Source organism: Rhea pennata, chromosome 15 (genome assembly GCF_028389875.1).
Source record: "Rhea pennata isolate bPtePen1 chromosome 15, bPtePen1.pri, whole genome shotgun sequence".
In the NCBI taxonomy this organism is placed as follows: domain Eukaryota; kingdom Metazoa; phylum Chordata; class Aves; order Rheiformes; family Rheidae; genus Rhea; species Rhea pennata.
Genome location: NC_084677.1, coordinates 10121452 through 10143342, shown reverse-complemented (window position 1 = coordinate 10143342; position 21891 = coordinate 10121452). Strand labels below are relative to the sequence as shown.

At 43.9% G+C, this 21891-nt stretch overlaps 1 protein-coding gene across 2 annotated transcripts in view; it reads right to left on the bottom strand.

Annotated features, from left to right (window-relative positions):
* XYLT1 (xylosyltransferase 1) overlaps window positions 1-21891 on the bottom strand; it is a 160175-nt gene that overhangs the window by 10120 nt on the left and 128164 nt on the right. The window contains exons 7-10 of one of the 2 annotated variants that reach the window (XM_062588656.1): window positions 20955-21131; window positions 16314-16576; window positions 12754-12949; window positions 5711-6044 (exon numbers count right to left, since the gene is read on the bottom strand). In XM_062588656.1, coding sequence (XP_062444640.1) covers window positions 5711-6044; window positions 12754-12949; window positions 16314-16576; window positions 20955-21131 — 970 coding nt within the window. The remainder of the gene's footprint in view (window positions 1-5710; window positions 6045-12753; window positions 12950-16313; window positions 16577-20954; window positions 21132-21891) is intronic. The other variant, XM_062588657.1, reaches the window with a different exon arrangement.

Below are 21891 nucleotides of genomic sequence, written 5' to 3'. Positions count from 1 at the left end.
GCCCCCGGCAGCGGGCCGCACTCCCCGCAAGGCAGAGAAAAGCACCAGCTGAACAGAGTCTTGAAGATTGCAATTTCGGCAGTATGTGCCTCAAATTCTGCCTGATTTGCAGCTTCAGGATCTGGGCTAAAGTAATTTCTCCGGAGCTCGGAGGTAGCTGTGGAGCAAAAGGATGTGGCTGTTTGACTCCTTCCCTCCTCCGCCACGGACACGGAGAGAATGCTGTAGGGCGAGCTGCTTGACACGGAAACCAAATTAGTATTTACAGACTGACACTTCCCTCCTTTTTCATGAAAAAACAATGAAAAATGTCAGGCTTTCCTCTATGAAATGTGTGTTTATACTTTTAAAGTTGTAGTTAGAGCAACCAATTCAAAATTAACAGAATTGCAGGCATTAAACCAGACTTTTTGTCAGGAAATACACCCAAAAAGCCCTTTGGCTTCAGTGTCAGATGCAGGCTATGCATCAATGCAAAATATGTTTCATTGACTTTAAATTGCCGTTTTTTTTTTTTTTTTAATGAGTTATTTTTGTCCCCCATTTTTGTTTGCTCTTCACTCTGGGAGGGCACTTCTCTTCTCAGCTGACTTTTTTTTACTTTAACTTCTTTGCAGCAAATATACAGCCTATAGTCTGTCACGCAGGCTGGTATTTCAGCATTTTTGTGGGGGTTTGCTCAGTATTTTGCAGAAAAAGCAAATGACTTTAGACAGAGAGTAGGCTAAGGAATGAAAAATGTGGTTACCTTGGAATACATTAAGGCGCTAGACTGGTGATTTTTTTTTTAAAAGCAATACTGAATGTACAGCTTTATTTCTTTACTTGAATTGTGTTGAAACCCTCTGGCAAGGAGGTAATTTTTTATTGGCATTTTGTTTGTTTTCTCTCGCAGCAAACAAGACAGTGCTGCATTTGCTCATTGCGTAGCTAATCGACTCCTTGTCAACTGGATCTGAACTAAATTTCAAGGCAAATCCCCATCTTTGGGGTTTTTCTCAGCATGACGATTCCTGTGCATCTCTACTCCTCTGCAGCCCTGTGCTCGCCTGCTGCTATTATTATGTTTATCAAGAACATGTCACGTAACCTCTAGGTAATTTAAAGAGTTCACAGCAGTTCTGGCACCATCCACCACTCACTTTATAATCCTTATAGATGCAATTAGAATTGATTGAGCCACTGCAAATAACCAATGGCAAAATGAAGGTTCCCCAGTATATACTTAATTTAGATGATCCATAAATATGGATTAGGTAAAAGGCCTAAGGAATGCATGTGTGCGTGCTGGTATGTTTGCTAATGCCTTTGGGGCTGGAGAGTGCATGGACTGGAGCAACCCATGCGGGATCGAAGCCCTGCTCTCCTTCCCTGCCTGTCTTATTTGAAGGAAGAAGTGTTTTATTTATTTATCCCTCCTTCTCCTTTTTCCCCCCCAATCCAGTGCTTGAGCTTTGGTGGGTTATCTGCCCACTGGCTCACAGTAACCTATTTAGCTTTAATGAAACAGGTACTATATATTAAATGCCTGACAACTCATTATCCTCACTCCAGCTGGGAGACCACTGTGAAAACTTTGCCATGAATATAAATTCCAATTTAAAACCGAAATTGCTTTGGCTTTTCCTCTGCACCCCTCTGCCCCCGGAGAACGTCTGTGCACTGGCGCCTGGCACGATGGCTTTACGCAGGCTTTGCAGGGCGCCGGAGGGGCAGAGCGGGGCGAGAGGGCTGCAGAGGCCACCTCTGCCAAACGCGGCATCTTCACCGGCACCAGACTCTCCCTGGTGACTCGGGCTGGGCTGAGAACGGCTGGCGCTCGCTGCCTGCTCGGGCACAAGCCCTCCTTCTGCAACTCTGCATTAAAAAAAGAAACAACAAAACCCCTCCAGTAATTCCCATGGGATATTTGTTTTCTGGCACAAATCAGAAACCTTAATGAACGGTCGGGACGGTGCCCTGCCTCACTTCGGTCATCTGGTAGCTGCTCCGGCTGCTGCCTGGCACCCTGCAGGCCCGGGGCCAGGGCCGGGGGCAGGACAGCAGGTCCCGGCGGGGGCTGAGGAAGGGGCTTCAGGAAACTGCAGAAAGCAACTGCGGGAAAAGGGGAGATCGCGGCTGCGGCGGCCGGGGGCAGGCGGCGGGGGAGCGATGCCACGGCCGCGCGGAGGGGCCGCGGCGGCTCCCCGGCCCCGCCGCACTTTTCCCCTCTTCTGCGTCCTGGCACGTTTATCCCTCGGGGCACCTTGCTGGTCCGGAGCAGCCCTCCTTAGCAGGCATGGGCCTCTCGGCTTCAGCAAGCTCAGCCAAGGGGTTAGAAACCCAAACTCGCCCCGAGCAGAAGAAAACTGAATCTGTCTGCGTGGGGGAAGGAGATGTCTGGTGGAGCAAACGAACTAGGTTTTGCCAAATGAGTTATCTGGCAAATTTATTTAATTCTCCTCCTTTTTTTCCTCTTTGCCTGACCAGAAACCATGTAGCGGCACTGTGAGCCAAAAGAAAGCTGCTGAAGGCCAAACTGATTAGTGACAGGACTGGAGAAGGCAGAAACGGATTTGTACGGCTGGAGGGGGAGGAGGACAAGAGGGGATAAATAAAATTAGGTTCTAGCCTTCCCCTGAATTAGTTTGGGGAGTCTAGTTTACAGGGGAAACACAGCAAGCCTCCTGGCGCGCTCAGTAACTCCATTTAACAAACGGGCTCTTACAGCCCCAGTTTTTGAAAAGGGCAATGAATCTGTGTTTTTAGATCAATTCTGTCAGTTATGCACATCTGGACAAGCTATCACAGAAAGACCTGTCCCTGATTTCCCTTTCTCGTTTTACTTGCGTGAACAGACTCTAGGCCAAAATGAATAAATAAGCGGGCACAGAAAATGAGTAAATTAGCTTCACATGCCATTCTTACAAACGACCAAACGAAACATCTTTGTTAGTAGCTGTCCCAGAATTATTATTATTTTTTTATTTATTTTTTTTTTTAATTTTAATTCTGAATGTTGGGAGTCATGATATAGGAATGAGCACATTTTGCTTTCATTATTCAAGCGAGGACCGAGCCGCCCTTCTCACGGCGCGGGGAGCAGAAAGCGCGGCTGCCCTGGGCCGCCGTCGCGCGCAGCTTTGCAGCGCCGCCTCGGCAGGCTCCAGGAACCACCGCGATTTGCGGTGCGAAGGTACACGGTTTGAGCAGCTGCTGCACTGTTGCCAGATTCGGGCAAACGCTTTTTAAAAACGACGCGGACAAATGATGCCCAAGCCGGGAGGCAGGTTTTAGGTGTGTGACTCGGTGGCCGGCCCGTTCCTGCATCCGGAGGGTGCAGCACAGCGGGGGCCTCCTCACTGCCAAAAAAATCCCATGCAAAGCAATATGAAGTGCATGAAGGACCGTATTCATTCAAAAACCTTTGGGAGTAGCTGTTCATTCTCCAGGACAATCTTTTTGACAAGAATTTTAATTTTAGGGGAGAGGAGAGGAGAGATGAGGATGGTGGGGAGAACAAAGTTTTCAAGAAATCCCTAACAGAATATATTATCCTCTTCCGCTGACAACTCCTGGCTAAGTCTGAAGCAGGTTTTATTTTCAGTGTTAAGACAAGACAATAACACTATTCCTTCATTTTAGAAGATTTTTGGCAGCTGTCACATTGTTTACAAGGTAACAGAAATTGTTCTTTCAGAAGTCCTAATTCTTCTGTCATACTCTCACAATGCCTTTATTTGGCACAGAAAAATATATTTAAATAATAATGTGGTACCAATCTGGCACAAGCTGGAAATCAAAGCTAGATGACAATTTCCTGCGTAGAGTATAATAGTGTCACTAAGAGAAAAACCTTAAAAATACCAAACATCAGGAATTTGCATTGTAAATGCTAATATAATTCTAACTACAGCGGAGTGTCACTATCTGCCCCTGTAGTTAATTTTCTCCTTTACCTTCATGTCTCAGACATCTGGAGATTACACATCACAATATCAGTAGCAAATCATTCCTGAGGCACTTCTCCTAGATAATATTGTTTCCAAGCTTTATATCTCACTCCTACAGTAGACTGTAATTACTGCATGAGTGAATAAGGCTCTTGAACAAAAAATCTAAACCTGCGCTTTTCCCAGGGAATCAGTGGGTCGTTTTTCTCTCTGTTACCTACGGGGCCATGCGGAGTGACTCCGTAATTTCAGTGGAGACGCTCCAGATTCAGAGGGTGGACCAGAGGACTGCTGGGCGCAAGCTGAGAAACCCTTGACTGCTCGCAGGGTTCTTGCACTATCGGTAAAAGGCTGCAAATTTTATCACAGGCTGCCAACGCGCCACGTTTTCCATTTGATTTCTGCCTTAAGTGTTAAATTAGCCAAGAACATGGAATTCATTCATTTACAGGAGGTGAGTCAATAATATCTGCATTCGGAAGTAAGTTGCCTCAAACTTTAAAAATGTATTCCTTCTGCACATGGTGTTTCTTCCCACTTCATCACTGTCTATTGGCTAATAGCAGCAGCAGGCTGTTCGTGGTTTAGTTTCTGCTTAAGAAACGATGCCACCAAATGTTAGAAGAAATCAGTGAGTTAGCTGTTCTGGTGAGAAATGTGCAGAATGAAGCTCCCGTCGAGCGAGATAAGGGCTGCATTAGCTCCCAGCGGTTGTCTGGTGATGTTTGCATTACAGAAGCAGCACATTTTACTGGAAGGTACATGCCTGACTCAGTTTATTGCTGCCTTGTCAGGAAGAAGAACTTCTGAAAACTTAATAGGATCATTCATGTATCTAGCAACTTTAAGACGTCTGAAGCCATGAATATTAATATTAGACAGATGGAAGCACTTGAGCACATAAGGAGAATGGTAAAGATACTCATAGCAACAAACTTGTTTTGATCTTACTGAATAAGAAAACAGGTGTGGCTACAAAATGTTCTCTTTTCCCACGGCCCAACGTCTGCAGCATTTGCTGAAGAACAGCCCCAGAAAGCACGACGCTCCTGCGCGGACCGCTGCTGCGGGCCGGCACGCTCCGGCAGCCCCAGCGCGACCGCTGCACTTCACACGGCTCAGTGCTACCACGGCAGAGGCACTACTGGCTTTCTGCTGAAAAAGTGAGCATGGGTCTGGTCCTGTAATTTCTGGGATCCACTGCATATAACATGCATTTCTGTAACTCTACTGTTTGGCATTTACAAAGCAGGTTTTGGCAGGTATCAGGGAAAAGTAAATGCCTAGACCTGATAAATACGGCAGCGTATGAGCTCTGGCCTAGGCTAATTTTGACTAATTCAGCATTTCGTATATTAATGTTTTTATCGTTAAACACAGACTTTGTCAAGATAAGAGTTTAAACGTCTGTACATCTCTCTGAGCAAATGTGAATGAATAGCAGTGAAGAAAAGGAAATGGTCCATTTTTCTTTCTATTTCTAAATTACGGTTTTTATCATAACTGTTAGATGTTGAGAGTCTGAAGTTCTTGGATTTTGAACCATGCATATTTTAAAGATACAAATAGCCTTTTGTTCAGACTGTCTGTGTTTTATGGACTAGATTGCAGACACTTTTGCTTGTCTTGGTACAGCAATTTCTTCTGATTTAATATCTAAAACATTCCTTGCTTTTCTCCTTTTCCAATACAGTGCAACTCCATTTTTAACAGCAGCATTTACAGTGAATAAAGTCAGGATAACTATACTACCTTTAGAACCAAATAATAAAACTTACCTTGTTTGATAGGCTGCCGATTAAAGAAGGTGAGAGGAGTAACGAGGAATTTGGTTTCAGCTACTTGTACCCAGTGGTGCAAAATTTTAATTGTCCAGACACCAGGTCGGAGGGGCAAATTCAAAGGTGGTTTGTAGTGAGTAAATTCTGCACTGGATTCGATAAGGATATCGTACGTTGCGGCAATTACATTGATGGGATCGACCCAAATGACAGTGACGGTGACGTTGGGGCCTTTCCCCCATTTCTGCATGCCCACTGGCTCGTCCGTCGGCCCCAGAAGTCCTCCGAAGTTCCGGAAAAGCCTCTCCTTGGCGTCCCATTCGGTGCCAATCTGAAATCAGAGACCGCACTGCTACTAACATTTCCTCTGTAAGCATCCAAGACCCTTATGTCGAACGAGGGCCCCCAAGTTGCAAAAATCACGTTTCTCTAAAGACATGAGTTAAAGGTACATATAGAGGCTAATGGCAGCGTGACCTGAGATGTAAAATGTACACAAATGTGAGGCAACCTTGAACCTAAGTCCTTTTTTTGTGTCCATTTGTCCACTTTTGATTAATAGGAGGTTTTCCTTACAGGAATGGTGACAAAACAGGACACAGCAGCTCTCCTCTTCTTCCACATGGAAGCAGTCAATACAGGACCAGGCCTAATGACAGACTACGCACAGAAAAATACAACCCTCCTGGGTCATGAACACATACGATACCTCTGGCAGCCGGACCCTGCCATAAAGGCCAACCCAGTTACCGCTAAAAGCAAGGAAGAGGCTTTTGCTGACTTTAAGAGAAGCAGCAGCAGTGCATGAGATGATGTCCTCACCCTCCCCGGCTGCCTGCTGCAGGGAGTTATTTCTGCTAAACTCGATTCTTACTGTCATAATAGCGACAGGTTTTTCTATTTATTCCCTAACTAACAGTAAAGCAGCTGATTCACAATCTAGTGTAAATATTTAACAGACCTTTCTACTTCCTAGCAGCTTTCATATTTCAATGCTCTTTATATGTATTTTAATACCATAACCCATGGGATGATACCAACTTACAAGCTGTTACCATTAAACACAACTGAAAATAAGCATGTGTAACCAGATGGCATGGAAATATATGTAATAATTGGACTCTTTAGGCCAACTGAAAGACTTTTTACTATCCCAATATTATACCTAAAATGTGTTTGTGATATTGACTGTTAACAAAACCAGTTCCTTCAATTCTCAAGAAGGCAACCTGGTGGACCACAGTATTGAAGGCTGCATATTTGCTTTCAGACAAAGTGCCCACCTTGCTTATCCCATGAGGTCCTGTTTCCATGGCCTCAAATCAAAAGAGATCAACATCAAACACAAAGAAATTTGAACTGAAGACCAGGAGAATCCCTTGGCTCCTTTTGGCAGACAGACACCTGATGTCATTCCTTGGAGAGACAGACAGATGTACTGACCAGCCTGGTACTGAAATCCCTCACAGTCCTTCCGGTCTTCTTTGTCCTTAATCTCCAAACAAATATGAGTTATCTAATAGTTGATTTTGTCCCACATACAGAAACTATGGGTTTCTTTAGGTGGTCTCTGGAGTCCCATGCACACATGAACTGGAGCCTCCTCTTTCAGCATATGTGGATAGTGAAGATTTCCCCAACACAGCACTGTTGTTGCCCCTAACCTTCATCTCACACGGGAATAGTCAGAACCTACTTTCCTAAAAGAGTAGCAAGCCATTGTAGCGGATTTGCTTGAAAGGCTTTTCTTCTAGATTTCGTCTCACTTGATGAGAATAAATGGCCCCAACCTAATGTCAAAATCCTACTAATCTGTAAAACATAACAATTACCTGATGTCTACTACCACTGATATCTGTACTGGAAACTGTCCAATCTCCAGTCTTTTCTAAGCAACTCACTGTGCTTGGTAGATGAATTACATAGGGACTGCAAGCAAAAAGCTACAAGGCCAACAGAATAAAAAGCTAACATCCTAAATCCATCTGTCAGCATATAAATTTCTCCTGCAGGACTATGACACTGCAGAATAAGAGACAAAATGAGCCCTCTATTACTCTGCAATCACCACAGCTAGCAGAGGTATTTCACCCCGCACACCAGCTAATCAGCCTAGAGAGCATGGCCCATATATCAGACCCAAGCATCAACTGCCCTGAAGAGCTGTCCGTGTGTACTCTCCTGACAAGACCAACTGAATATGTATTGAACTAAGCTGTGAAAGAAAATTTCCTGACCAGATCTTACTATTTACTCCACCAGCCTTCACTGAGTATGGCTATGTCACACTACTGCACCTCAAGAGCCCTGGAAATAATAAAGCCACAACATGTGAAACAAATCCACACTCCCCTGGGTAAAGAAAACTCTAAAGGGAACAGCTCTTTCCACCATACTCAGTATCTTTTATTGAAGCATGTCTAAAGAACTCCTTGAAGAAAGCTCACTTTCATCCTCAAAATGTTCAGCTCTGACATCCGGCTCTTGTCCTGTCTCTAGCCTGTGATCCCTGGGAAATGATACCACATTCTGCATCCTCCAAGAGTACGTGACACTGCTCAACAACTTTGTTGCACAAAGGATGTTGAGATATGTTTCCATGCACAAAAATTTATTACAGGAGTCTGCAGAAGAGTGAAACTTACTTTTGGAGTAAAATAAAAACAGAGGGGGAGTGAAATAAAAGGGAAAAGGAAAGGGAAAGGGAAAAGGGAAAGATTCTCCCCAGCGGCCAGCTGGGAAGAGCCGTGCTGGGTCCGTCCCCAGGCAAGTATCTTCCCCTGGGTATCCTCCCCAATGCTGCAGCATCCTTTCCCCTAACACTCTGCAGTAACTATACATTGCTCATCAGGACCCAATCAAACCTCGCCTGGTTGCTACAGGCTTCCCTAATGCAAAGGTCTCTTAGTGCAACCCAAAAGTTACAGCCAAAGGGCAGGGAAAGCAGGAGAAAAAGGGATGACTCTACTGCTGGTGGCAACTGCAGCCCACAAAAGCCTACCATAACAATATTGTCAGGGTGTACAGGGCCATGAAAGCAACAGGACAGAAACAACAAGGGAAAAATGCTGCCCTGGTGCTGAGCAACAAGAAGACAAGGCACGCAGGTGCTGTGCAACATCCTGCCTGCCCCAGAACTGGGGTGCAGACCACAGCAAGGCACCAGCACGGCTCTTGGGGCTTTGCATCTGCCCTCCTTCGGGCTGCTTTCACAGATAAACGCATGCAGGTTTTACCAAAACAGAGCGCACCACCCTGCCTCTCTGACAAAAAGGGAAATACATATTCTGTAATTCACTGTATCTGAAACTAATTGTGAAGATGATGCATGGAGTAAATATGACCCACATCCTCTATGACTTACAGTGTCATAAACACATCAGGCCTCCCGCCCAGTCCCTGTAATTTTCAAAGCAATTAATGGCTCAGGCTCTGGCTAAATTGAAGATCTTATTTCTGTCTATAAAAACTGAGCCCATCTAAAGCAATGCAGACCACAAATGGGGAAAAAGGACAATGCTATGGAGGGGTCTTGCTAACTAAGGATTTTCTAGAGAGATCAGAGAAATCCAAACTGGAACAATTTTTAGGAAATATTAAGCCTGCTTCTTCAAGAAAGTCTTTCCACACCTCACCAAAAGACCTTTCCCTTTGTCAGGAAAAAACTTTATCCAAATCAATCAATCCAAAAACCTACCCCAAGCAGCAAAGCTCGCCCTGAGGTGGAGGTGTAGCAGGGAATTCATGCAAGCAGTGGTTGCTATTGATACTAAAGGGTGCTTAGACCCGAGTGATCAGCAAGGATAGAAACTCTGCACTGTCGATAAGGCCCACAATGCAAAAACACATATCAAAAGATATGTGACAGGAGCACATGTGCCATCTCATGGAAGACCACAAGTGCGTTAGAAAAGCAAAGGGAAGGGAGGTGCACATAACTGTTTACAGAATCAGTCCTTTATATCCAGCTCTGACCTGGGATATGGACTTCCCTGTGCCACACAGCTTACAGTACAAGCTAGTTTTAGAAGCACAGCCTAACGGGAATTTTATTTAAAGCAGTATTTAGAGGTTTGTGCATCTTCCCTGAACTTTACACAGCTGAATTCCTGGTACTAATATGTCTGATTTTACAGGCCAAGAGACGCTACAGTCCTATAATATTTTTCATAGCCTCTTACAACATCTTAAGTAGGCTTTCACTTTCAAGTAGAATGCACAAAGTATAGAGGGGAACCAAGTAGTAACAAATATCTGATATAACATGAAGGAATGTGGCACAGAAACTCACGTTTTACACATATTTTGGGCTTCTAGAGCAGGCAGTGAATACGGGTATACTTGGAATCTGCAACTCTCTCATCGGCTTACGACTACTGTTTTCTGTCTCTGTTCAGTCCCAAGATAAAATTTTCCCAAGATAAATTGTGCCTTGATTATGGGTTTGTGTCTCATTGCTCACCACAAACAGGACCATTAGGTTCACACAATGCACACTAATTGCCTGCCACCTAGTTTATTTTATTCTCTGTGATGAATCACAAGTCTTAACAAGACCAGAAATGAACTTCATGTTCCACTGGTAGAATTGGAGCTGAGACTTTTAGTACTCTATAGCAAATCAATCTTCCACCCTCCATGTAGAAGTTATCACGAATCCAGAGTAGTAGTAGTAGTATACATAGTATGTGTATTATTTACAAGCCAATTTTAGGAGGCGTGGGAGTTTCCCAGCAAAAAGGAGGGTGGAGGTTTCACCCTTGGAAATCTTCTCTCTTATATTTCCTGTAATTTTATGTAAGTGCCCAAGACTGAGTGGAAGGAGCCCTGTGCAACTGAAACGCTGTCATTAACCCTGTTAGGTGGTGCAGCCAGCTTATTTTTTCAACTTGCCTTTACACTGGTACCATGGCAAATCCGCTATTCAGGAAGGCAAGCTTGAGAAGTAAAGCAAGGAACAACAGTAGGCAGGGAGCACTGGTTCCAGCTGGGGAGATCCTGTTGTCTCTGCTGCAATTTTGGTTGTGCATCAGGGTCACAAATAAGCCCAGGGGCACATTCAGCGCAGCACATTTTTGCTCTTCTCACCAGTCTCACTGGTGTGAGCTCAAAGAGGGAAAAACGGTCCCTGCTAAAAAAAGGCTCTGTTCAGTTATCTGCCACATCACGGGATGAAAGTTGCTGGAAAAGCAGCAGAGTAACATATCTCGATAAACACAAATTTCAGGTTTCTTTTCTGGTATGTAATCTGTGAACATTGATACCATTATCTTAGCTGGACTGCTAAATTTGTTTTACATTTACTGGACTTTGAGAAAGACATGACCTTTTAAAAAGCAGTGAGCAGATCAGGGCATAGCAGCCTCACTGAAGCCAAAGAGGTCAATGCTGGATTTGCACCAGGCTATCTGAGAGAGGCAGAGGTGCCTGCTGGCCAAGGAAAGGCAGAAGTAAAACAAACAATTAAGAAATGACTGAATGATTGACTTTGCATCCCCTGATCTTTTACAATGTTAATCACCTAAGAAAGAGGAGGACAATCCAGGCGTATAAGTGAGAAACAATAATGAAAGCAAGCAAGTAGATTCTCAAACTCTTTTCACGAATTTTGAATGGAAGAGAACGTTTCCCTTGCCCGACAAAAGCTCACCAAGGAACAATCCTTCCCATGCTCTGCGCTCACACAACTCTCACTGCAGCAGCAAACAGGGCTCTGCAGCACAGCCACGGTCTCTGAAGCTATGAACCACGGCTCACTAGTCAGGTGAGATGCAAAGTCCTCCCTGCAAGGCGCCAGGCTCCACAGAGCAGTGGGCAAAGTACAGTAAAGAGGCCACCAATACACCAGTTGCTTTGCTCTTCAGGGGAGCTGATACCAAGGCTCTGCTGCTCCAGGACATCTGGAGACCAGGCCCACAGTTGCTGCAGGGCTGCCACTGGAGAAAAAAGGATCGGTTCCAGCACACTGGGTTCGGGGTGACCTGGCAAGTTGCCACTGAGGAATTTGTGGTCTCAAGTTTGTTTCTTCCCTAGGATTGAGATGAGGGCAGATGTATTCTCTGTAAAATTTTTTATTCAAGTTTTAAAATACTAAGATGAATATATTAATTTTTATCATGCAATTAGAAAAGCCGTTCTGGCTACCTGCTGCGTTGCTTGCTAAAGGAAGATTCAGAGCAGGTATCAGGTTGAAAGCAGGATTAAAAGAACCAAATAAATAGCAGCATTTCTCCTACAAGTTTCAAGAATTAAAGTCTGTATGACCATTTATCACTGCACGAAATGGCAAGTCTACCATCAGACACATTGATAAACGAATCACACCTTCCATCCATCTCTTTAATGGTACATTAGTGTCATGGATTTGCCAGGCACACCAAAACACTGAATCCTACCCAGGCCTTTATTAATTACCCACGAAGATGGTAATTTATGGACTTGACCATAATGACTTGAACACATTTGTTCAATCAATTTTATGCCTTAATTGAAATTTGTGGTTTAATGAGAAAAATCATGGAATTAACTGCTCAGACAGTTATATCTTTAAAACAGAACATAGATGTCAGGTTCTATTAGTGGTCAACTTTCCTAATATATTTTAGGGGTACATTTTTTATCCCGTATGTCAGATACTGAGACAAATTCCAAGAAGAAATAACAGGCTTTGTGGGAAATCTCAGCTGCTGCTGTGATAATTTTCTCTTTGATGCTACAACATCGATATTCTAGTCAGACACGGCACTGTTAAATTAATGTTTTTTCAGTGTGTTCTCGTGCTGAACGCTTACCATAACCCCTTCCGCATCTGGAACTGCAAAAACACAGTATTTTTTAGCTCCCAGGACTCTCTCATAGCTGCAACTGACAACAATCACAGATTTTTAAAGTTACTGAGCTCTTCTACAACTGTATTTCTTTTAATAAAGAGGTTGTGCATTAAATTAGAGAACCACTCTGACCTAAGAATTACATGGAAATACTGTTTCTAAAGGCTGCCGCATTAGCATGCAAGCTCTCCAGTGGCTAAGCACACTTACCTCTGAGAACTGCAGCCTTCCAAAATCACTTGGTGGACTTGCAATCTTGAAGACTTTCTTTGGCATCACCCATGTTTCCAAAGTTTCTAGCTTACTGACAGCCAAGTTAGTCGCATGGTATCTGATTAGGAAGCCTTGGAAACGGTCAGCAAGGAAGTAAAGATGGACTGAAACTGGATGGCCCATGGGATAGTATCTGTAAAACAGCACAAGCACAGGCTCATCACTTACACACAAAACAGACATAAAATCTCCATTTACTTGGAGTTAATGGCTTAAGAAGGCTTTCATTCCAACTAGAAAATTCACCACTGTTACATTACGAAATTCCAAATGTGTTCATTACTCATTATCAAATATTCTTAGGCTGCTCTGATTACTCTGAACCATAAAAACTGTTACTAAGAATATATGCTCATTTAGAAGCTATTCACAACTGTGAGCTCTTTAGGAGCTACCTCTGCGTGCCAGAAACCTCCAGGCCCTCACTGCTTCTTCTGGGTAAGAATCCTACCCAGAGATGTACACTGTCAGGCTGTAGCACTGTCTATTACACTAAATGATGTTCAAGAAATGTCTCAATTAGTCCAAATCAGGTGTTCTTCTCCTTTTCTTCTGCCTCCAGAGGCACTGGTAGGAGGCAGTGACTCATTGGCGTGCTACCTGAGAGCTGCGGGCTGGGGACAGCAGAGGGTGCTCCAAGGCCAGGCAAGGCGCCCACGCCAGCAGCGCTGATGCCCAGCTCAGCTCAGCCCACACAAATATCCCTCTCTGATGACCACGCTCTTTCCCCAGGGGCAATGCTCCGCAGGGGCAACAGGCAGCAGAAACTGGGCCCGTGTTTAATGAAATGAACTTCACACTCTTGAAAGACTTGTATTGCTCTTGCCAAGGATTTTTTGCTCATAATTAAAAAACAATGCCAGATAACCAAATAGGAGAAAAAACTAAACAGGAGATTTGGAAGCCTTTAGTTACAGTTTGGATATTCGAGACAGTCATGGATTCAAATGATTAAAATTTAGAGTCCATCGTCTGTTGCAGCCTCAAAATGATTTTTCTAATGATATGTGTGTGCGTACCTACGGATATATAAATAAATAAATAAGCTATTATTCATGGCTCCAAAACTGAGTAATTTATTACTTTGCAGCATTGACATTAATTGCAAAACAAATGTGTTTGTAACACATTTAAAATCAACTGGTATCACACCTTCCCAGGAAATCAAGTCAGCTAAGGCTGACTCCTCAAGATGCCACCACTAAGAAGTGCTTACAGGACCAGCACTGATGGACCGGGTAAAAAAGCAGCAAAGCTCTGCAACCAATGCAAGCAACAGTCTAACCTCTGTCCTGAACACTAAGGCCTCCTGTTTTATATGTACGTAGTAGCAAATATTTACAATATCCTTGAAACAGTCTGAGTAAATTGTCTCTTGGCAGCAGTGAGTAAAAATGCCTAGAGATGGAGAGAAATAAATTAAATCTCAATCACACATTAGTGTTGCTTCTGCTGAAGATGCTGATGGGGGCTTGCTTTTTGAGGTGGTGAGCTCGCCCTGAAGGTGGGCAAGGCAACATCTCTTATACAAGGGCGGCTACGGGTGGTAGGGCAGGATTGACTCCAGCATGATCGTAAGCAGCAGAGGCTTTCCTTGCAGCAACAGCAGGGCTGTGAACCCAACAGCAGTGGTGACTGCAATATCAGTGAGCTTCACACCACTCTTAGCTCTCGCAGCAAAGGGAGTACTGTTGAGGTCCTCAGTCTAAATACATTCCTTCTATTGCTGCTCAAGAAACATGCAAAAATTATGAGAGGGAACGGAGAAGTGTACACATGCGTACACCTACAAGGAGAATGGAGTATCAAGAGAGAAGTGAGGCGAAACATAAACCTGAGGATTATCCACTTTTATATGATTTAATTTGAACACTGACTAGCAGTGTTTTGAGAGGGCTTAGCTGGGTATGTAAATGAAGCCTTCAGGCAATAGCCCTGTTTGCAATTCCTCCCTGCACTGTTTCAGGAGGCTCCAGCCAACAGAGGAGCCGTGTTTTATCCTGGAGACAGCTGCAGTCACTGGTGGGTGACATGCCTTCCCTATCTATAATCTGAGCAAGCTTGAAAAGCACCTTGAGCTCCTGTGGAATGAAAAGCTCCCAGAAATGAAACTGATTATTGCTATAAATCATCATCAGAACATTGGTAAAAGGAATAAGCACAAAAGTAATTGTGAAGTTATTTTAGTACTAGTTATACATAACTCCCATCCTCTCCACTGGCTTCACTATATGGGATAAATGACCCAGGAATTCTTTAGGTCTGCCTTTATTTCATGGAAGGGAATGTATTCTTCTCGTGATTATTTATATCTAATTGTTATTGACCTTTTATTGCCTTGCACTGGTAACCTTTACTGGCAAAGCTGTAATAGGAGTCTGGATCACTTATTGCCACATCTTTTTAGGTGTGATATTGCTCAGTATTGCCATGACTAAAGAAGGAGGTCACAACACATCACGTTCCTCTTGAGAGCGTGAAAGGGGCAAGTGCCATTTGTTAAAGCACAAGGAATGTCTTCAGCAGTTGCTGACTTAGGCTGTGTTTTTAGTAAGGATAAAAAAAGGCTGGGTACCAGGGATATATTCTGAAGCAGGAACTAGAGACTGCAAAGTAAGACTGTAAAAGATGAACCATATCTACTTTGAAATGTAAACAGCTTCAAATGTGTTTGCAGGCACCACGCATCTACTATGAAGTAAGCCTCTTCTATGTCAATCTAACTCCAAGAACTCTTCCTACAAATACTTTTCAGATTGAATTCTTCTTTCCTAGACTTGTAAGTGAAAAAGGAAGCTAAAATATAGATTTTTTTCTAAGGGCCTTTATTTACTATATATGTATATGTTTATATATACATACAGATTATTTATTTGATGCTAATGGATCCCACCTGTTGCAGCACTTTCAGCACTTTCAGGTGTAGCAAGCAAGCAAGCAAACCCGAGCTCACGCAACCAGCTCTTTGTGCTCCAGATGCACACCCAGGCGAACAAACAAGCAAGGACCGTTAACCTGCCTGCGTGTACATTAATCCTGAAGTCCTGTCCTCCACTTTTCATATGCACAACACAGGTGAATACGACGTCTGCTAAAATGACACCGAGGGTTTAGGAGCTGTGGGTATAATATACTCACTGAAATTAATAAGGAAAACACAACAGAAGGGGCAGTGCTGCCCAACTGGAACGTGTCAGTCTTGATCAGGCTGTAGAGCAGCTCCTTAAAAGTGCAACAGCCACGTCCCATAATGTCAGCCCTGAATACCAATACCTTACTGTGGGCATAAACACTCCAGGAAATAGGTGCCTTCCCCTTGCAGCTGCCTGGCCCTGCATGACTACATGCTCCACCCAGCACAGCCAAGCAGTGAACATCCTTCAGTGCCAGGTAATTTGGTCCATCTGCTCTGAACCACTCAGACCTACCATCTTCCATGGAAACCCACGGGAATTGCTGACATACTGCATATAAAAAGAAAGAAGATTCAGACTAACCGGCAGCTGTTGTCACCAACAGCGTGAAATGAAGTCTCAGCTCTCCTCAGGCCCAAGCGTGAGAACGAGTGGTACATGGTCAGCGCCACATCACTGAGGGTGTGGATGCCATCGGGCTCATCGTAAACGTTCTCCCAGTACGACCTGAGACCTGGTGTGCCGGCAGGGTAGTTGCCGTACAAATAATAGTCCAACTGGCCAATTATTTCTTGGTTCACCACAGCTTCAAATTTGCGGGCAAAGAACGTTGGCCTGGCAGTCTGCTGTGGTAATGCAAAAGAAAAAGAAACCAAAGTTAGTTCCTGTTTGCAGCCACAATTCTTTGTCCTAAGCACAGGGTTGGAGTTGAGGACTTAAACAAAATTTTCCCACAGGCAAAGATGACTTAACTGGTAAGTGTGGTAAGTTTCAGATAAAAACTACACAATTACTCAACATAAATGTAGATGGTTCTGGTCTGTTGCAAAAATGGAGAGCCCTCCCCTGCCCACAGGCCTCTCATGTGGAGGACAGGGAGGCCTTTGGCATCAGGCCTGTCCTTGAGACTGAAGGACAAAAAGCAGCCTGCAGGACCAGTGAGCCACTGGCCTAAATATAGGTCAGGCATGAGATGGGGAAGCAAGATGTTTCAGGATTAAATTGGAAAATGTAAGTCCCTGAAGTCTGCCAAAACTTCATTTATCAGTAATTCAACAGGATATGGAAGTGGTGCAGTGCGCTTTACTGCATGCTGCAAAGAGAGCTGAAGATAAACTGGACATGGCCCTGAGCAAACTCATCTAAAGTTGAAGTTAGCTCTGCTCTGAGCAGCTGGTTGAACTGAAAACCTTTAGAGGTCCTTCCTACCTCAGTTATTGCCTGATTCCAATCACCAAACCTGTATTAAACACAATAATTCAGAAAGCCATGACACAGTAATACAGAAAGAGATGAGTTTGCTTTTTGTCCAGCACTCCTTAATACTGTTCAGGCAAGGCCTACCCGCGTCCAGAGTCAGCACAAGGTCTCTTAAGAGACGACCAGTCCTACATTCATGTCCTGTCTTGGGATAAGTTTCACTCTTCCAGAATAAAGCTCACTGCAGTGATGAACATGTTCACAATTACCAACAAGGATAGAGGATAAGATCAGACAAAAGGAAGGAGCACCACAGAGGTTTCCACAACTGTTAATAGGCTTCAAGTGCCTATTAACTACGAAGCGTATCAGTGGGCCACCACAGTTTAGAGGAGAGTGTGCTGAGGTTTTAAGAGAACATATTCCCATTGCGTGAAACCCTAAATGAACAGGATGATTACAGTCTCCATAACTCTTCCCAGCACAATGTCACTAGAAACAACCTTCTTCTCCTTCATTTTCAGGCAGCACTGCATTCAAATGAGGGCAAAATGCTAAACCATTTTAGGGGATTAAAATGAAGGCAAGTGAGATTCTGTATCTGTTATTAATAGGTGAGATATGAAAACAAATCCAGTTAAAGAAAAAATGGAAAGCTTAAGGAAAATCATGGGTTACATTGTTATCCCTCGAAGTGATGGAAGAGGCTCCTTTGCTACTTACTTGGACAGGGGATTTTAGACCACTGCACATATATAGTTTATACCAATATGAAAAATGTGTTTGATAAAGGAAAGAATTTAAGAAATTGCCATTTAAAATAATAGAAATTTAAAATTTCTCAGTGTCCCTCTTTTATGATTCACTTTATTTGTGCTTTTTTTAAGGTCAGATAGAATAAATAATAATTTCCACAACTCCACCACTGTGTCAATCAATTAAACAGCTCAAGTAGGTCAGTTATTTTGAAATAATGGCTCAGTTAACCTGTGAAGTCAACCTGGATTAAGTTAGGGTGTGCTTTTAAAACTCGGTTAAAATTCCTGAATCACTTTACATACTAGTCTGCATGCAAATACTGCGGCCAGAGAAGTGGCAGACTATTTAGAACAGAATAGCTATACCAGATAATGCAATGTGTGAGCATGTCTACAGTGAAAACAAAGCTGTAGAGAAGCTATTTAGACTGGGCTTAAGCTAGTAAATGAAGCAGAGTAGGGTCCATTCCCTGCTCCTGAGGTGCATCCATATGGCTTGACTCTTCCCTGTAGAAGAGGTGGCCTCATCTACGCTGCCTATTGAACAAGCCTGGCCCTTTCTCCTGAGCCATCCTCGGGCTTTGCTAGTTGACATGGGTCAAAAATACACTGCAGAGAATGCTAACATTTACACAGCATGGACTACTGAGTGCCAGGGCTTAGCTCATGCCCTGGCCCTGCTCATTTCCTGGTATAAAGCCATCAAAACGGTCACCAGAACTCAGGACAAAACAGTGGTGACTGCTGTGATTGCCCAGCCTCTGCACAACATCTGAGGCCACGGTAGGGCTGCAGCATCAGGGCATGATGGCTGAGGACAAGGACGCGGGAGTGGACGAAGGCGAGGTCGCAGCTGTATGCTCGGTGCGACCCAGCGGTCCCCAGACATCAGTGAGGAAGCACCACCACCACCTCCGTGCGTGCGACTCCATGAACCTGTTCCTGAGCCCTACCAGCCCCCAAAGCAGGCCAGCTTATCTCTGTTACTTTCCTGAAAAGCTCAGTACAGAACTTACAGGAGACTTTAAATGAAGTGGAAAAGAAACCCCGACTAGACACAATCGTTCCTTTCAAGACCAGCTTCAGGCGCACTTATCCTCAGAGCTGGCAAAGGAGACGAACCAAAGCCACAAGAATTACTGCACAGTTTGTGTTCCTTTCCTGCTGTCCACTCTGCATATTTTCAGTAATAAGCACTCTTTTGAAGCATCTCCCTCTTTTTATTTATTTATATTAGCACATGGATGCTGCTATAGCGTTGTCAGAATGAACCTTCTAGACCAGACACTAAGCTGAAGTCGAGAGAGCCTTCTCCAACCTTCCCTCTCCTTGTGTTAACAAACTGCTATGTGCCTCCCAGGGAAGAAATATAAATGTCTGGAATATGAGAACAGCAGTAGTATTTTTCCCAAATGCCTGGTTGACAGGGAACAAGTAAAATAAAAAGAAAAATTCTGTGTGAGAAATCTAAGACTATTATTATGGTAGTAGACGTATTTTCTTTTTCTCTAGTTTGGCCAGTCCCTTTGTACCAACAGCCACCTCCTGCCGCCCCGCTCTGGCAGGCACTCCAAGCACAGGCGTGTTTGCAAAATCTCTCTAAAACGTCACGTTAGCGAGGAGGTTGTGTCGTGCTAGCGGTCGAGCAGGGAGAGGAGAGGACTGTGGCACGGGGACATGCAGCTCAGAAGGGTCAGAGCAGGATTTTATGTAAGATTTTAAGCAGGCCCCTGTGAAGTGACACATTTCATAATTTCTGTGAAGTGTTTTTCAGGCCTTTGATACCATCTCTCGGGGCAGTTCACAGCACGGATTTGTTGCTGTGAGGTGGGAAGGGGATTTGGAGAGGCACCTCCCTGGCTGAGGCTCCTCAGCTTCTGCTCAGGCCAGTTCAGCTTTCCTGCTCTGTGCCCAGCAGAACCTCGCACATACCAGCAGTTTATATGTTACTTAGCTGACTAAGGTTTTAGGTTTTAAAATGCCACTGCTTTGCATTGTTCATATCTGGGACTGAGCTTGAGGTGCTGACAAGTTCTCTTCCCAATCCCAAGCAGGTTAGCCTCTGCAGAGTTTCGGTAGCTTTTTAAGAATTCCCGATTATTCTGTGCTGGAGACTTCTCTGAGATCGGAGTTTGGGAAAGCAGGGGCTCTCTTAGATAACGTCTCATTTGCTCTTTTTGTGTCTGTGTCACTGACTTCAACTGCGCCTGGTAGGCAGCACGTTACAATAAAGAAAAGATCTCTGTTTCAGAGTAGTCATCATTTCTGTGCTGTAGGGTAACACATTCCCCATCCCACACGCAGCCTGAACAAACATGCTTTATGCGGGGAACCCTGAGGAGCTGGAGGGCTGGAATTGCAAATCTGGTGACCTCGAAACAAGCTGTTGTTCATTCTTAATAGAATAGGCCAGATACAGTCTTGAGACCAAGTGCACCCTTGAACACAAGCATTTGCTCTCATGTCTGTCCTAAGGAAACTGTATCACAAAGGAACCAACTAAACATTTTGGGGCAGTATTGCCAAACCTGGCTAACCTAAACCTCATGACTCTGGCCACCAAATCATGAGATAAATTTAAACATAATCATGTTTAAGAATATAGTAATAGAAACTGTTTTGCCTTGTGCTATGTAAGCCTCTAGCAGCTACTCTAATCACATTTTTTAGCTTTCTTTTAAATTATAAAGACGAAAATCACTGTTGTTTAACTACAAAAGCCAGTACACTCCTGAAATTATGAAAACATCTGAGCTGAAACCTTGACCAAAAAAACCCCTTTGCAATAAATTCACAAGAATAATGTTTATAATGTGTTAGATGCACCAGGTTTCCACCCTTCCCAGCACAGCAGATCAACCAGCAGAAAGCCTCCAAAGAACTGCGCTGCAACCTTGCAACACAGTGATAAGTTTCAAAGGCCAAAACACAGGAGGCTTTTCCTTCTCCTAAACTGCTGAAGCCAAGCAGCTACACTGCTCTCCACATCCAGAACCAGGGTGAAAAGTCTCCCTGGGGAAATCAGAGAACGGAACACTTCACTTACCTGGAACCTGTGGAAGTCTGTTGGTTTGAAATCATTAGGTGAACAGCCACACCAGTCCACAATGTGCTTGTACTGACATTTGCAACCAAGTTTACGGTTCCAGTTTGTGATACGTAAATTGTTGTCCACCATGGAGTCACAGTATGGGCTATTTTCCAGGACAGTGTGAAAGAAAGACTGCAAGAAAAAAAGACCAAATCAGTACATTCAGCTCTTCAGACTTCCATTTTCTCCTTCAGTGCAGCCTGCAGGCCTGAACTGAACTCAGGTGATTTACTTTCCTTCAAAAAGAGAGGACTAACAACTTCTCCTGTTTTGCCATGTACGAAGGACATTGCACATATACGTATTCTATAGAGCACGAAAAATTATAGCACACTATAGACACAGCCAAACAGTAATAACATACAGCTGAGGGCACGCTGCAATAAGCTGGTACAGAATAATGATCAGCTTTGGACATTGGAGGGGAAAGGCACTAATGCCAGCAGTTACTTTATTTTTATTTCAGTTGTATGAGCAATTCAAGAAATTCCCATTATTTCACTTCAGTAAGCTATTCTCTGGTCCAACAGATTCAGGGCTGTTTTCCTGAGCAACATGTTCATGATAAATCTCAAATTGTTTCTTAAGACAATTCTCAAATCTCAGACGCCACCCTGGATACTATGAAAAACACAGACTCAGAGGGCTTTTCTGCCGGTCTCTGTGCCTCCAGCACTCTGAAATGCATCGCTAGTGGAATGGCCTTGCACTGAAAGACACAGTTCACCCCAGGCGCCAGGAGGACATTCTGCCTCCTGCAATTACTTCTGAAATAGTAAGTCTCTATTTGCTGACTCAAGGCAGCAAGGAATTCCTATTGGGCTATCCTAATTATATCACCATAATTCTAGCTATTACATAAATCGTGGGTAATGGGGACTGATACAGCAGG